This window comes from Sphaeramia orbicularis, chromosome 18, assembly GCF_902148855.1.
Source record: "Sphaeramia orbicularis chromosome 18, fSphaOr1.1, whole genome shotgun sequence".
Lineage (NCBI taxonomy): Eukaryota > Metazoa > Chordata > Actinopteri > Kurtiformes > Apogonidae > Sphaeramia > Sphaeramia orbicularis.
In genome coordinates this window covers 31,563,552-31,581,979 of record NC_043974.1, presented here as the reverse complement: position 1 = coordinate 31,581,979, position 18,428 = coordinate 31,563,552, and the positions used below count along the sequence as shown (strand labels likewise).

Below are 18,428 nucleotides of genomic sequence, written 5' to 3'. Positions count from 1 at the left end.
GTTATTGAGAAAGAAGGAGGACACATAGAATAAAAACATTTTCTATTATATAAATTTTCCTGTGGCAAATAAATTCTCATGACTTTCAATAAACTAATTGGTCATACACTGTCTTTCAATCCCTGCCTAAAATATTGTAAATTTTGCTTCCCCACCCTGTAGAAATAATGTCAACTCCAAATTTTTCTGTTATAGAGCGAAAAAAGTAAATTTATTTTATGTAAAGGTTTACATCTACAAACTATTCTTTCAAAAGATGTCAATAACATGAACAAACTGAAAAAAATAAGTGTAATTTTAACAATATTATGCCTCAGTTTATCACTTACGCATGTCCATTATAACTTACAGATCACAGTGGATCTACAAATACACAAAACATTTAATAAAAGGCAGAATGTTGTTAAAATTGTACTTACTTCTCTTAAGACATTTCAGGTTGTTCATATTTGTTCAGGTTGTTCACATTTTTTGCGAAACTATACTTTGTTTTAGTGTAAATACATGAAAATATTTACATTTACAAAGAGAAAAATTTTGAATTGTCATTATTTATATGTTATTATGATAGTATTTTACTGGTCCTGCCCTCTTGAGATTGAATTGGTCTGAATGTGGAACCTGAACTAAAAGGATTGTTAATATCTTAGTGTAATTTTTGCATTTCACAAATTTATCCCAAGGACTGGACTGGACCCTTTGAGGGCCCTGATTTGGCCCCTGGGCCGCATGTTTGACACCCGTGGAATAGAATCTTTATTTTGTCAGTAGTAGTTTGTCACACAAATAAACATACACCACACACCAAAATGTGTCTTCTGCCTTTTACCCACCACTAGATCATGCATCACACACTGCATTTCTAAGAGCAGTGGGCTCACCATGTCAGGTGCCCGAGAAGCAAATGGGGGGTGGGGTGGGGGGGTTAAGTGCCTTGCTCAAGGGCATATCAGCCAACAACTCTCCACCAATCCAGGGAATCGAATCAATGGCCCTGTATCTCACTGGCATGTTCTATAAATAATCAATAATAACATGAATTTGTGAGATTTTCTGGTTCTGCTGCTGTTACGAGTCCTGTGGTCTGGGTGCAGGAGATCAATCTGCCAATAGAAGTGGGTGGTCCGTTGACTGGAGGAAAACTCAACTAATTAAATGAAAGTCCATATTTGACTTCCTATCAGTGCTCAGTAGTAACTATATTGATATCTCTAACCATTTCCATGTTATAAACCACCAAAATATGCCCCATTATAAGTAACGGCAATTTTTTAATATTTAAAAAATTCATCCAAAATTTAAAAAATCTAAATTTATCAAAGCTGTGAACAAACTTTGTAGACATTGTCCCAAGGAAGTGACATAAAAAATTTGAATCCAACCACTAAATTCGTTGAAGACGACAACAGCAACAACGAAGACACCACGGACACAGCGCTTTCACAGTAGCTCATGGTCTATAAGCATGTGAGTTAAAAACAGGACGAATGAATTCATATCATGATCATTCTACCAAGGGGTCAAGGCCATTTATGGTTTTCTTCATATTTTTAGAAAATAAAATTATTAGACCATAGATATGTTCAGCCTTTGTCTTTAAAACACTGGAATTTTAAAAAGGCTGTGTGAAATTATACTTTAATTGATACCCTAATAAATATATCACATTTGGACTACTGCAGTTCGCTCATCAAAAATCGGTAGTCGTCATAGTCATTCGTCAATATATCCCATGTAGCTGTCACTGTCCTTAATTATTGTCTTAAGGACAAAAAAAATTGACAAAATCTCTATTTAGAACATTGCTTATTTGCTAGATATGTAAATTAATAATTTCATGTATGGATGAATACAACTTAATTCATTACTGTGAAGTGTATTTGTTTGATAATGAACAAATATGATTACTATGCCATTCACTATACCTATTTTTGATGAGCTACAAAAAAAAAGTGTTTTATTTCCAAGAAATGCAGTCCTATTTATGTATTATAACATTATTAGTTGTAGTTATTACAATTTCAAAGGATTTTTTTTTTTTTTTTTTTTTGCTAGCCCAATAATGTAACAGCCAACCAGTAATTTACTATTGGCAAGTTATTGTCCCGCCCCCTGAAGGGAAGGCAAGGGGTATTGTTTTTGGTTTGGTATGTTTGTTTCATTGATTGTTAACACTCTAGCAGCAAAACTCCTGTTTCAATTCCTACCAAACTGGCTTCACAGATTGCCAGTGACACAGAATAGATCTTATTACATTTTGGGAACAGTAGGTCAAAGTTCAAATTTTTTATGAATTTTTAAAATCTTTTTTTCCCCCTTTTTCTTATAATTGGTGAAATTTAAAATGCCTGTAGCATCAAAAGTATTGGTTAAATTCATACCAAATTGGGTTTAAAGATTGCCAGTGACCCTGAAAAAATGACATTACATTTCGGGAAAAGTAAGTCAAAGTTCAAATTTGTTATGCATTTTTCAAAATCTTTTTTCTTCTCCCATTTACTTATAATGGGCAAAATTTCAAATGTCTATAAAAACATCAATTTTGTTTCAATTTACTTCAAACTTGCCACAAATATTGAGGCTATTGATATACTGACATCACCACATGCATAGACATCGGCTGGATCCATGCCAAAATAGGCTACAATACGTGTGAGGGGCGGGGTTTGTTGTGCCTGGCACCATTTGTTCCATTATTGGCTTTATTAGATTTAAAATGACCAAAATAATTACATTATTGGCCATTACTACCCTATTAGTTGCTACACACTTAATTAAGTAAACTGTTAGCTAAGGGTGAAGGCTGGTTTTGGCAGGATGGTTCAGACATCTGGCTTGATTTTCAGATGCTCAAAAACATGTTCTCACTCAAAGCCTTTAATGTGCCTCAAATCATCACTGAAACTCATGCCAGTGGAGTTCCTGATCGCCAGATGCTAAAGGAAAAAATAAATAAAGAAAAATCTTAGTACTGAATGATAAAAGCCTGATTCAAGTACAGTTCTAGAATTGTATGGTCTAATATCTGGCTCTGCATCATGGAAAAATTGCTTCACGTGTTGCTTTCTTCCTTGTAGCTTCAGAGTTCATATGGTTTGAAGGAGTTCAGTGAACAAAAGAACTAAAATCTGACATAAGTAGAGGGGCTGAGAGGTCCACAAAGCCGAGTGTCGACAGATGATTGAAGAAAACTGCTGGTCAAACGTTTGATTAAGTCAGACTTCTGAAAAGGCTCCAAAAAAGAAAATAACAAGGGAAAGATTTGAGGTAGATCCATGAGTTCTAGGACAATGTTCTCAGGCAAGAAAAACACAGCTCTGGGAAAAATTATGAGATGCAGAAGTGAGTATTGATCAGTCAGCATGTGTCATAAATGGGTTTTCTTCTGGTATAACACACATGAAGCATTTGTTTTAATAAGATGGATTTACACTGACAACACCAGAAATAAAGTGAGAAAATCTGATGTAGAAAAACACTGAATATTCATAAACAGAAGAGCAAAAGGAGTATTATATAGAATTTGTAAAAAAAAAAACAATAAAAAAAAAAAACAGGTTACCTGACGATGACAATAATAATAATAATAATAATAGCTGTGAAATAACTAAAAATAACTGTGAAACCTCTGTAATTCTTTGATGAACAGAATAAAAAGCAATAAAAAATTTGGCTAAAAGAAGATACTGATGGACTTTTAAAGAAAACTACTTGATTTTTTTGTTATTTTATTAAGTACAGTTGTCTTCTAATCCTGACACTTAACTATTTAAATTATCCAACAAAGACATGCATTAACAGTTTTATAACACCCATGGACGTGGTGGTATTTTTTATGTAAACTTGAACTTTAATTATGTAATTAGATAAAATCATTGAGGGGGGGTAACTCGTATCAGTGAACTGCAATAGTCTGTGATCCAATTTATTCTGTAATTCTATAATAAATAAATAAACAGATATATTTTTAAAGAAAACTACTTGATTTTTTATTGTTATATTATTACTGTCTAACACTAAAATTATGATCTTGAATGGAGTTTGCACTACTTTTAATGCGATATTGCGCTTTAATTGTGTAAATAGATAAAGTCATTAAGGATATTAACTTGTATCAGTGAATTTCGATACTACCTGTTCCAATTTATGCTTTAATTCTATATTGAACAGAATAAAATGTAATAAAAATGTATGTTTGACAAAGTCCTGATCTCTTTTTAAAGAAAACTTGTTGATTTTATACTTGGAAGTTACTGTTCTCTTACAATTCTTACACTATATTAATTATTTATATAAATTATCCAATAAAGACAGGGATTAAAATTCACTCTAATGCCAAAATTATGATCTTTAATGAAGGCTGCACTATTTTTAATGTGGTATTGAGCTGTAATTGTGTAATTAGATAAAAGCATTAAGATAATTAACTTGTATCAGTGAATTTCAACACTACCAGATCCAAGTTAAGATATAATTCTATATTGAACAGAATAAAACCAATAAAAAAGTAGGTAAAGAAACTACTTGATTTTCATTGTTTTTATTCTAGGAAGTTCCTGTTCTCTTCTGATTCTTACACTTTATCAACTACTTATATAAATTATCCAATAAAGACAGGGATTAAAAGTTATTCTAATGCCAAAATTATGATCTTTAATGAAGTTTGCACTGTTTTTAATGTGATATTGAGCTGTAATTGTGTAATTAGGTAAAAACATTAAGGGAATTAACTTGTATCAGTGAATTTCAATACTACCTGCTCCAATTTATGCTTTAATTTTATACTGAACAGAATAAAATGCACTAAAAATATATGTTTGACAAAGTCCTGATCTCTTTTTAAGGAAAACTTGTTGATTCTATGTTTGAAAGTTAACATTTTCTTTAAATTCTTACACTTTCTTAACTATTTGTAGAAATTATACAAAGAGGACAGGAATTAAAAGTTATTCTAACACCAAAATAAGTTACCTTTAATGAAGTTTGCACTCTTTTTAATGCAATACTGAGCTTTAATTGTGTGAATAGATAAAAATCATTGAAGTAATTAACTTGTATCAGTGAATTTCAGTACTACCTGATCCAATTTACGCTTTAATTCTATATTGAACAGAATAAAAACTAAAAAAGCAGGTTAAAAAAACAAAAAAACCAAACTTGATTTTCATTGTTTTTATTCTAGGAAGTTCATGTTCTCTTCTGATTCTTACACCTCATCAACTACTTATATAAATTATCCAATAAAGACAGGGATTAAAACTTATTCTAATGCCAAAATTATGATCTTTAATGAAGTTTGCACTGTTTTTTATGCGACATTCAGCTGTGATTGTGTAATTAGGTAAAAGCATTAAGGGAATTAACTTGTATCAGTGAATTTCAACACTACCTGATCCAAATTATGCTTGAATTATATACTGAACAGAATAAAAAGCAATAAAAATGTATATTATTATTTAAGTCCTGATCTCTTTTTAAGGAAAACTTGTTGATTTTATGTTTGAAAGTTACCGTTCTCTTTAAATTCTTACACTTTATTAACTATTTGTAGAATTTAGCCAAAAAAGACAGGGATTAAAAGTTATTGTAACGTCAAAATAATGATCTAAAGTGAATACGGGGTTATTTTTAATGCACTATTGAGAAATCCACTGGCTAAAAACAGAGAAAATAGACTATAATTTGTGATTTTAGCCAGACCACACTGACCTATTACCTGAGAAACACACATCAATGAGAATTAAACCGAAGACGCTCAGCCCAATCTGAGTATCCAGACATTGAATATGCATAGCCACACATTCAAGGACTCTCCAACACACACCAATGGACTCTCGGTGACTTGCTGTTTCTTTTTCCTCAGGGCTCGTCTGTCCATGCCCGATTAGAGAATGACAGTACTCAGTCCACCGGCTGGTTTCGTTCCAGGCCTGGTGCTCCCTCACTAACAGACTCCTACAAATCCCACGGGGTGTTTTTCGCCACCGTGCCCAATGTGTCTCAGTGCAAACCCAACGTGGCGCTGCCTGAAGGCTGCCTGGGCTCCCTGGGCTAGAACACAATACTGAAACTGACACAGACGCTGACAACACATTATCCCACTGCCTCAAAGTGAAGGCCAGCCTGGCACACTCCAGTAAAGGCAGTGGATTGGAATAGTGCAGCCCACAGTCGTAGTACTGAGCCACAAAAAAGACATCTATTCTGGAAATGTCATTTGTTACTGCTTACTGGGGTAAAGCTGTTACTAGAGGCATAGACTGAGGAGTTGTGTTTGATGAATTCATCCAAATTAATGTCTTTATTACTCTTTAACTACACAATTTTTAATTAATATTACTGTGGTTATCAATAAATAAAGCTAAAAAAAAAACAGGAAAACAAAACACTGATATAACTAATATATTTGTTAACTGATTGAAAATGAAGCTTCACCAAAAAATAAAGACATAATGCATCCACTACTCCTGCATCATAATCTGTTCATTAGGATCTAACATTAACTCCCAGTTATGGTAAATGAATGCCAAGTGCATGTTTGTGTTAATAGAGGGAAAAAAATCCCTCAAGGTGTTCATAAGATGTCATATTCATACGAAGGATGGGTCAAACGTTCATAGGGAGCCTAATGAAGGACTAATACTAGATCAATGGTAACTGCTTAGCACTTTTGCTGCACAGCTAAAAGGTTCTGGGTTCAATTCCAGATTGGATTGGGGTCTGCCTTTGTGGAGTGAAACGTGTGCACAGGAGTCACGCAATTATACTGTGGCATATTTGCTGCACTGCATTGTGGGTACTTGATATTTTACTCATTGTGTTCTGTTTTATGTGCAAGGGTTCAAAGGGGGGTTTATGTTAATGTGTCTGTTTTACAATGTTTATTGGCCTTTTTATGCTTATTTTTATTAATGTGACACCATTAGTTAAACCTGTTTGTCGCCGTCATGCCGTGTTAACAAAACTTTTGCTATTTCAAAGTAAAAGGACTACCTACACACTTTGAAACTCTTAATATCCTTCCTTCAAAGTACAGGTACAACATGACTGCCCTTAATCAGTTGTAAACACCTCAGGGATCACATCCAGGGGTTTCTGAAAATCATCTTGTGACCCCCCCCCCCTTGCTGGTGTCCCGCAAGCCCCTGGGGGGTCATGACCCCCACTTAGGGAACCCCTGGGTGAAAGCATAAATGGGGAGTACTTTACCATGTTGCCAAGGCAGTGATGAAAGGCCACCAAGACTAAGGGCATTTTCATACTGTGTACCCGAGTACATTTGACCCCAAAGTCTGCTTAATTTTATCCACGTGAATGCAAACGTTCCATGCTCGAGTACCGTACCCGAGTCCAGTTGAGAAGGTAGTACTGGGTACAGACTGCGCAGACTCCACTCCTCTACGGTATGTTGCCGTGTGAAAGCAATCCATGCCTGAGACTGGAAGTGACCTAATTACCACTCCGACAACGGAAGGGACCTAATCACCACGAGACCATAGACAGCGTTCCTGTTGTCTCCTGAAAAAGCCTCGGATTTGTACAGCACGGGCTCGCCTTATCGACCGAACCACTCGGTGATCTATCAGGGACAATGAAGGTTGCTCTTCTTCACTTTGCCTCAAACTGGCTAACAGATAGACAAGTATTGCCGCTGTTGTAGACAAATGAACAGAACAGTCGCTCAGTTGATGACATAAAAGTTTGTCTTCTTCAGACTTCCGCATTTGTTGGATAGCAACAGAATTCCTTCCACACCACCACCTACTGTTTCGGTCCTGTAACACCCACTCGTACTCGGGCACGGGCCGTGGTAAGTGCTTGTGAACGCAGCATCTGCAGGAAAGGTGTGAACGTATCCAAGTACGGTATGGACTCAAGTATGCTGTGTGAAAATGCCCTAAATACCATTGGCAACTGAAGAAGGAGGTATTGTTTCATCAAGCACACCCATCTATGGTTGTTATCGTCAGTTGATCACCATCCATATTTGTATGACTAAACGTCCAGATGGGAAACCCTTCAGACGATGAGGTCGTCATACCTGGATTTGGTGACTTTTTAAATCATCAGGATGAAAGCGTCAACACCATCGGGACCCAAGTATTGCAGCCCCACTGGGAAAACTCGTAATAAACCACATGTAGTCTCATTCCACAAGGTCATCATGGTCAACCCATGAACTTTTCAACCTATCCTTGTAAGAATGAGCAAACATGAGGTCACAGTGATCTCACCTCTTGACCTTTTGCCGTCCAAGTATTTTCATTTCATCCTTGAGTTGTAAATGAATGTTTCTATCAAATTTGAAGAAATTCCTTCATGGCATTCTTGAGAATGGACAGACGAGGTCATGCTGTGTTTGTGACCTTTGATTTTTGACCGCTAAATCATTTTGGTTCATCTTCATGCTCAAGTGAACATTTGTACCAAATTTTGTGACATTCTGTCAACCTGTTCCTGAGATACCATGTTTTAAACATATCGGGGGTGGACACTCAGACAGTGTGTTGACATGTGCTGTGGTTGCATCTAAGAAATACATAAAAAGAAAAAAAAAAAACACAACTGAAACTGTACTGTGTATTTATAAAACTCACTGGTCAACTGAATTCAGTTTCTGAATGAATGTTTGTAGAGTGTTTATTGAGCAAGATGTTTTCTGACCTTTGATCAGGGAGATTAATAAAAATGAACCAAAAACTGAGCTTTTTCAAGGAGTGAAAAGTAAACTAAACCAAGAAATGGGCTTTCAAAACTGACAATTCATTAAAATAAAGGAATCAAACTGATCAAAACTAATGAAAATGCCTCTGAAACACCATTATAGCCATAAAACTGGACAACTTGTTTTTAATCATTTTTAAATGTAACAGAAAACAAGGGATTAGTCGAAAGCAGAAGTTTCATTCATATAAAATCAAGTTATGATCAGAAAACAGCAAAGGTACAATAATCACATCACGTGACCTTTATTTTTGCTCCTCTCATGAGTCTGTTTTATTAAATTATTCATGACATACGCTGGTCTCAGACTGTTTGCTTGGTTTAGCCCATTTTAGCCCACTTAAGTGCTTATTGTTTGGATTATGTTCTGTTTTCCCAAACTTGGTTCTGTTGAGATTTGCTGGATGTATAATGTGTATATTGTTACAAGTGTCATGGCTTAAGCAAGATGAACTGAACCTAAAAAGTGATTTTAATATAATCTTTTCTATGGTTTTAAGATGACAACATATTAAAATTTCAGTGAGCGTAAATTCTGCTGCTGATTCCTGACGGTGATTCCAGGTGAGTAAAGTTTGTCCTTCGTAATAACACGGACACGACTTCCTAATACATATCAAAGCAGTTCTATGGAAAACACACGATGTGGTTTATTCTAAGTCATGCCTTCGTTAATCTTCCATCAGAGAGACAATGCCTTTGCTCTCAGTTTTAAGTCCTTGATGAATAGGACTTTAATACGTGCAAACACACTTCTGTGTGCTTTACATTTTTATAAAGAAATGAGTTCTTCCCTACAAAAAGAATTAAAACATGACCAGTGGTTGACCCAGAAATACACACCCTTCTCATCCACAACTAATGCAGTTGTAATCCCCGGAGGAAATTCACAAGGATTAACAGGTTTGATCCGTAACTTGTCTTTTCTTCTGCTGATTTCTGAAATACTGTACAACACTCTACTGTCTGTGTGAATGTTTAAACCACTGCAGCCCACAAACCTGCAAAGCACCACTATTTATGCAAACTATTACATTCATAAGCCCCGATAGTACAGGACCATATCATGTAAATTACATCATGTATACCAATGTAAATAATATCTAATTTTAATTCTATATTTACATAAATATTTCTACAAATACCAAATTTCTTACTTTTCATTTTATATTTCATTTTTCACTTGTTTGTGGTTTTTCTACCAGTCTTTTTCTCTGCACTTGCTTGTTGTATGTTGTTGCTGTTAACTGTGAAATTTCCCCACGGTGGGATAAAATAAAGTCACACTATAGCGCATTGACCCATGGGGAACCGCAGGCTCTAGATCCTCTGATACAGTTCATTCCTTTATTTCTGGGCATTTAACCTCTCATAATAACTTCTCAGCTGGCATGTCTGTTTCTGCACAGGAAATTTGACACCATGGCAATGTGGCACTATTGTTTATCTGTTGCTAGATAACCCACTTCACTGATGATTGTATGATTCTGGGCATAGCAGTGTGATTGTAAGGCTACTGTATTACAAAATTACTAATATCTCCCAAGACATTGGTCCTATCAACTTGCCGTTTTCACTAGTCTCTTCCTTGACCAAAAATACATAAGTACGATAAACTGTAGCAGTCAGCTCTTTACGGATTTTATGTGATGCATGAGACACAAAGAGTCCACTTCCCTTTTATAATATAGATCTTATGTTATCTTATATTACGTTATCTTATGTTATACTATATTATGTTATATTATATGATGTTAGCTTATCTGATCATGTATTCTGCATCCTATCATATAATGTCGAGTCTCACCAGAAAGATGACGGGAGGACAGCCAATCAGGGCCATAGCTGTCGAGAGTTTGCGTTTGTTCCCGCCGCTGTAGGTCCCTGCTGACTTGGTGGAATATTTCACCAGCCCCAGTTTCTGGATTCCCCACTCAGCCACCTTTTGAGGAAAACAAAGAGTAAAGTGACTTAAAGAGTTACGTGTTTAAACTAGGATGATTTCACTGGAGTTTTATGCCTCTTATGCTAATCAGTCAAGTGTCATTTTGCAACTATGTCTGTGCAGACTCATTCAGTATTTATTTAAATAAAAACCAAGAATCAGTTACAAGAAGGGTCTCTGACACTGGCCGGAGGTGTGGTCGACACAAACAAATAAAGGCAGGTCACCATATCCAAGATGGATAAACTTCAGGTACACATCCCAGTGGGCACTTCCATTGCTTTGTTGAATACATTTAACTCTTTAAGTGCCAGACAGTTAAGGGGATAATACGCCTTAAAAGTGCCACAGAATTTGGCCGTTTTTCAGTATTTCGCGTCGTTTTCATAATATTTGAAGAATCCTGCAGGAAACCGCTCGGTAACATCCGACCGATTGCTGATTAGATCCAAAACGCACCGGACGCAGCCGATTCATTATTGATCGTAATTTGCATAATTTATAATAATAATAATAATAATAATAATAATAATCATCTTTATTTATATAGCACTTTTCATACATTAAAAACTGTAGCACAAAGTGCTTTACATATCAGTTTAAAAATCAGTACTGCCCCCCACCCACACCCACCCACTCACCCGCACACACACACATATACATGCAAACCCACAAGCTCACACATACTTAAGAAGACTGACTGAGCACGGGTAGACCAGAACAAAAATGTACAAGTAAAAGTAAAACATCAGTTTAGGAGGCGCTGTCTCAGGGAGCCATCCGCACCAGGAGGCAGCCGCCGACCCCGGCGACCAGGCACCAGCAACACAGCCCCGCATCCCAACTAGTGGGAGACGGCCAACTGGGACCCCCACCCACCAGAAAGGAGCGGACCTCAGTGAGAGAAGGCGCCGCCACAGCCCCCGGAGTCCACAGCCGCCCCCCGGCATGGAGGGCTCCCTCTGATGAAACACCGGAGAATAAGAAACATTAAAAAGATATAAAAATATTATTCGGTCGCGTGACCTCAAATTCCTGTCTGCTTGGTCTCAAAAGGGGGACACAGAAAGAACGTCATCGAAATGTGAGAAAGAAATGGGGGTGGATGGTTTGTTTGTACACAAATGTGGCGTGTTCTCCAAAGCCGATCTGATCGGCCCGTGGCACTTTACAGGTTGTTTTCGTAAAGCCGATTTAATCGGCCCATGGCACTGAAAGTGTTAATAATATAACACTTCTGTTTGCTTGGTAGAAGGCGTTGATATGAATTTTCTACAGAAGTGTTGAGCCTATATGAAAAGCAGAATGCAGTACTTTCACTTGTACACAAATGGCAGTGGACCAAAACAAGGTTTCAAGCCAATTTACATCTGTATCTGATCTGTAAATATATGTATATATGTTGATGTTCTTATTGCTAATTTACACTGATATCTAATATTTTAAAACATTTCTTCTTTTATGACTATCTTCCTTGTTCTATATACTCACTCTACTAAAAAATCTTGAATTCCACTACTGTGGAACTAAAATACTCTTATCTTATCTAGTTATTAAAGAGAGGGAATTACAAATAAAGATGTCCTAAATTATAGGCCTTGTATCATCTACAGCTGAGGTAAATAAATGCCCTGGCCATTGATAACAATAATTTGAAGGAATTTAATAAAATGCATTAGTATTTGGTGATGGTGATTCTAGTGAGAACAACACTGTCTTCACCAACAGACAGTACTGTGTTAAATAATGAGAAGTGAAGTATTTTTACAGAATATATTTATATACTCAGTGCCAATGAAAACGCAACACTTGAAGATTGTTTTTTTTTTTTTTTTTTTTTTTTTTTAAATCGATGAGGATTTTTATTCCATAAGGTCTTTGGAATTAATCATAGGCCATTTCTATACAGTAAAAATAAAAAATCACATCCAAATTTGTTGTCAAAAAATAAGGATAAAGAAAGAAACTCAAGGACCCCCAAAACCAAAAGTCACAAAGCGCTCCCGGAGGTGCTGCAGCTCAATGTAGCGATCCTGCTGTGGTGTGGTCACACGTGCTCGTCCAGGGCGAGGTCTGTCTGCAGCTGAGCCAGTTTCTTCATGCCTCTGTTGCATCCTGACTATGGTGGATACATTGCATCCAAAACAGCGCGCCACCTGCCGAGCACAGATTCCGGCCTCCAGGAGCCCCACAGCATGGCATCTTTGGTCACGTGTCAGTCTAGGCATCGCTGAGTTATTGCAAATGATTTTCGTGCTTTTCAGCTTGCCTTTATATACAGAACATGATCACTCCTTAACTGACCACAATTCCTTAAGTTGAGAAGTTCATTGCTGAGCAATGAGAAAAACAAGTCTTATGAATGCAGACAAGTTCATTCAAGCGTGACAATAGCTCAACCCGTCTCAGGTTGTTAAGAAATTGTCTGGGATTATCTTATACAGGTGAAACTTAAACATATTGATGCAGCTCAGGAACAATAAAACACATTCAAGTGTTGCGCTTTCATTGGCACTGAGTATATCAAAGAGAAGCTGACTTCTGACCATTACTTTATCCAATACCTATGTGTGAAATTTTGTCATAATTACAACATGAATTCTTGATTTATGGCCAAAAATTAATTTAGTAGGTTTAAGTGATATTAATGTTTTATCTACAAATATCTAGTTAGTTTATTCTTGAACACTGCACTGAATGAAAAAAAGATTCCCTTGAGCTCTGTTTGGATTCAAAACAATCAAGTAAGTTTGGTCAAATTTGTTGTCAAGAAAAGTTTGAACCGCTGTGTTAATATTAGTTATTGCCAAAACCATAGATCCTTACGCCTTTTCTGAGTCTTTCTGGTGGAAGATCCTATGTTTGGATAAGAGGATGGAACTGGGTAAGTGGAAGTTTGTTAACTCACAGAAAACACCTGCAAATACTTAGTGTTAACCTCATGATAGTTTTCTGACAGTCTTAATTGTGTAATTTCTTAAGCGCAACTACAGCAAGGATGTCTGACAAAAAAATCAATAAAACATTGGCTACAAGCCCTTCTCGAGGTGATCTATCTGGAGTGGTCATCTGCTTGTATTAATAATGCAAAGCTTAGAACATTGGAGATGTGGAAAAAAGCTGCTGAAGATGTCAAGAAACTGTTGTCATGACTTTAGAGATTCTCATCCATGGTAAATCTGTATGTCCAGTTTGTAATCCTGATTTATACTCTGTTTATTCAGTTATTTAGATTTTTACTTTATTTGTCAGATTTTCAATACCAGACTGTGTCCCACAAGGAGGGGAAGAGGGGTGGGAAGGGAGGAGGGGGTAGAGGGGTGCGTTCTGTGTGTAATATAGGTGTAGTGTACACTTTTTGTTATGTAATGTTAAATTTGTTTGTTTATTCTTGCACACTGAAAATTAAAATCAATTAAAACAGTTGATTACAAAAAAAAGATGTCCGAAATAAAAAACAAAACAAAAACAAGTTCTATGCAATAAACATGAGCTCTGAATGTCCAAGTCAGCATCCAAATCCAGCAGCTACCACATCCTTTAAGACTAATATGGGATGGTTATATTAAAAATTCAGTTGCCATGAATGAGGAAATATCTGTAAAGACCAAATGTGTTTTCAGTACCAGGCAGAGTCCATGGGGATTGACTCTGTTTTGAATCCAGCACCTAAGCGGCCAATCAAAGAACTGCAGTTTTTGGCACTTGCCTGTTTCCTTTATTTTTCAACCCCAGAGGCTGGCGCTTGCCAAGAAAGTGTTTTTTGTTCCATCACAGTGACCTTGACCTTTGACAACCCAATTCTAATCAGTTTATCCTTGAGTGGAAGTGAACATTTGTGCCAAATTTTTAGAAAGTCTGTCAAGGCCTTCCAGAGATGTCAGAGGTTGGATGAACGGGTAACCCAAAAGCAAAACAAAAAATAAGTGTTCACACAGTCGACTTTTTCCCTGATGGATGATAGTTTAGCTTTGATCTCCAGTGGATTTCAACAGTGTGGGCTTCAAGGACGACACATGACTGCTGGCATCATCGTAAGACCTTAATCACGGGATGCTGTTGGTGTTTTAGTGCGGTTTCTCGTCAGACACTTGCGACCAAGAGCCAAAGTGCACCGTTCCATCTTCTCCAAAGACATCCAAGTGTGACAAAATATACAAGCTGCCTGGATGTTGGTGCAGCTACACATTATTTGTTTAATGATTATGCAAATGTGATTTACACAAGGGTTCATTTTGGACAAGACTTACTCCCAGAGATGGCTTCACAATGGGGTACGGTGAAATTAAGAGTTATGCTAGTAGCGCATAACTGGGTCCCTTTGCAGTGCAGCTCAGAGATCAAAGTCCTGGCGTTGGGTCTGAGGCCCGTGGACGCCGCCAGCCTCTTCCTCTTTTGATCTTAGTGTTGTAGAGCTGGTGGTGCGAAAGCAATGCAGGGAGGCCGCAGAGGGCCGGCCACACCACTGGGCATGGTGAATAATGTAGAGCCATAACCCACAGCTGCTGCTTTTCTACCACCGGCTATTTTTCATTATGTATGGCTTCTTCCATTGAGGTTATCCATCACTTCGACATGTACTTCAGCTTGCCCTACATGCATTCTAGATAAAAAGCATTTTGATGGGGGAAGAGGAAAAAAAAAAACACCACACAGGAAAATAAACATGTCTAAAAGTAACAGAAATGGCTTTAGAGGGGGTTTATTCTTCTTTTTTTGTCACCTATGAGTTCACTCGGTTTACAGACATACAAGGACATGAAGTTAGAAAAAAAAAAGAAATGGTTACCATGGCGACCTCCTTCTCAGGTACCCCTCGTAGCCTGGCGTAAAACTCCAGATGCTCTCGTCCAGTCAGGAGATCGTCAATAGCGTCAAACTGGGGACAATAGCCCATGTTCTGGTGTACGTCTCGCATTTCCGTTCGGATGCTGGAGGAGAGACCACAGATGGCATTAACGGTTCAGCTTTGGAATGCTTTAAATGTTGCCAGTTGTGTTTCGGAAACAAGTAGAACTAAAACTGATTTACCCACAGTCATTAAATATTTTATTCATCCCAATACAGAAAAGAAAGACAGAAAATCAGACCCGAAAGCATTGAGGCCTGTTTTTTCCCTTTGACACTTTTCCAATCTAATGTGGAGCAGCCGAGCAGCTCATTTTACATTCTGTTCTGGTTTTCTCAAGGAACTGGCTCTAAAACTATCTGTCTTTGAAACAAAAAGCAAGTAAACAAATGAAAAAAAAAAACAAAAAAAAACTCCTGGGCATACAATATGAACCCTCTGAAATTTGATCTGAACTCTTGAGTTAATACTGGAACATCCAAGCCCACTTTAGAATTCTGTACAGATCTATTTAAAGGTTCAATGTTCAGGTCTTGTGCATATTTTTGTGGTTTTGAGAAGTTTGTGCTGGAGTTCGGGGTCTACATCCACAGCTTAATGCTTGTTGTGGAGTTTCTCTAGTCTGGAATGGGCTCTCAGTTAATTTATGATTTCAAACAGGTTCAGACCAAAACGCCTTTGGAAGCAACAGCAGCGTCTTGTTTTTAAAGCTGTGTATGACTGTCATCACCAATTTTTCATCAAATCAGTAAAACCCGAGTCATAGCTTAAGTATCACGAATCCTTAAGTCTTTCTGTGATTACGCACCTGAATCTCTTCCCTCTGTTTGTAAACATAGAGCGTTTATGGTGGAGTACACGTTGAAATTGTTCACCGTGAGGGAAGAGACTCAGATGCGTAATCACGGAAAGACTTACAGAATTGTGGTACTAAGGCTATGACTCAGGTTCATACGCAGCTGTACATTTTAAATTTGTGGTGTTACCACAGCGGCGAATGACTTTATTGAACACATCACATGTGGCCGTTTACTGTCAGCTGCAGTGAAAAAGCTGTACTCAGCACTTCTCTTTCTCTCCACCACCACGAGCTGCTCTCAGTCAGTGCTCTGACTCTTGGAGAGGGGCGGGGGGACTCTTCACAAGAACTCTGTAAGGAAATTTAAGTAAACTGCTGGACGTATAGAAGAAAAACTGCAACAAAAGTATCAATCTCATCACACCAGTATCGATCCAATACCAATACTATTAATATTTAGATCGATACACCCAGCCATACTGCAGGCTGGTACAAATAACGCACGGTTTTACACTCACAGTCAATGAAAACTTTGAGACCATATTTTTCGACATAATTTTTATTTTGAAACCAAAAACTGGAATTTTTTCATATGAATCATTTGTTTAGGATATTGGCATACAGAAACAAAAATCTAAAGTTTCAAGAATAATTTCAAAACAAAAAAACTTAAAAGAAAATGGCACCTGCCAAACACAAAGTCACAACAGTAGCGGTCCTGGTCGGGAGTTGTCACTCTCTCTCTCCCTGGACGCGGTCTATCGTCAACAGAGCCTGTGGTGGTGTGGCGTTCAACCAGGTTTGTGATTGTGGGTTGGGAACAGCCCATACATAGGCCTGGCTATATCACTGGAGCTCAAACCGGCCTCCACCATACCCAGTGCCCGGAGACGTTGTTCACGTGATAGATGTGGCATGATGCCATTCACTGGACTAACAATGGTGGCCTTTTTTGGGCCTTTATATAGGCCTTTAAAACCAATCCTCAAATTGTGCAGATACCCACTGAGTATTGCTCAATGTGTATTTGGTCCACTTTCACAAAGAGACCAACCCATGTGCAATGAACCATGACAACACCACAACTCATCATTATCTCAACTACCCGAGCACTAGGTCATCAATAAATCCACAATGAATAATTACAACCCCCCTACAAGTAGATATATGCATACATTTATACCTCCAAGTTTCCATTGACAGTCAGTATACAATTCTGACCTTGTTTGCCTCTCCAGTCATGTCTTTGTCCTGCAGCCTTGACGTTTAACTGGTGAGCTCCTCTTTTATGCAGTAACACAGTGATAAATAGCTATTCCTTGTGAGCGCACAATCACCAGATAAGATAGACCATTGTCAGTCGAGCAAAAACTTCCGCTGAAAAGATGCTGCTTCTTCTTCCTCTGATGATGATCATTCTTCTCACTGATGCACAGAAAGCGTAATGAGCTGAAAACATAAGAGTGGGCGTACTCACATCTGTTTTTCTCTCTTTTCAGTTTTTGTTTCCCCTAAAGGTCTTTGGGAGTTTTCTTTGATCGCTCTCACCCACATTAATCAACATTAACATTGCCGTGTTGGGCCTCGCTCTATTCAGCTCTCCTTCTTTGTTGAACACAAAGTCAATTACCAGATGTATAAATGAACAACTATAGCAACCGCTGTAACACAAAACCAACCACAGTGAACCCTGCTCGGATGTGCTGCCTCGCAGATGCATTCAGAAGCAAAGTAACGCTCCTGTTTGTTCCTAAAAATAAGGAGGGCCAACTACTCCATTTGCTCAAGCGCTGGAGTTTCATATTGCTAGTGTCAAGGTTTTTTTTTTTTTTTTCTTTGGCATGCACAAAGATTTACTTTGACTGATTTTGTAAGGCTGAAAATGAAAAAAAAAAAAAAAAAAACACACAAAAAAACCCAAAAAACAGAGCAAGGTACAGGGCGAGGATGTAAAATGGAATGAATTATGTGCAAGATGTGTGAGAAGAGAGCAAGCTCTTCAGCATTTCTGAGAATATAGCAGTGAGGAAACATGAGAGAAGCATAGTTGAAAATGTAGAGAAAGCAGAATGTATACAGAATATGGAAAGTACCTCAGCAAGATACACAAA

The 18,428-nt window shown here is 37.5% G+C and overlaps 1 protein-coding gene across 1 annotated transcript in view; it reads right to left on the bottom strand.

Moving 5' to 3' along the window:
* Nucleotides 1-18,428, bottom strand: part of LOC115438332 (phospholipid-transporting ATPase ABCA1) — a 419,337-nt gene that overhangs the window by 48,998 nt on the left and 351,911 nt on the right. The window contains exons 45-46 of the mRNA XM_030161907.1: nt 15,459-15,600; nt 10,532-10,666 (exon numbers count right to left, since the gene is read on the bottom strand). Coding sequence (XP_030017767.1) covers nt 10,532-10,666; nt 15,459-15,600 — 277 coding nt within the window. The remainder of the gene's footprint in view (nt 1-10,531; nt 10,667-15,458; nt 15,601-18,428) is intronic.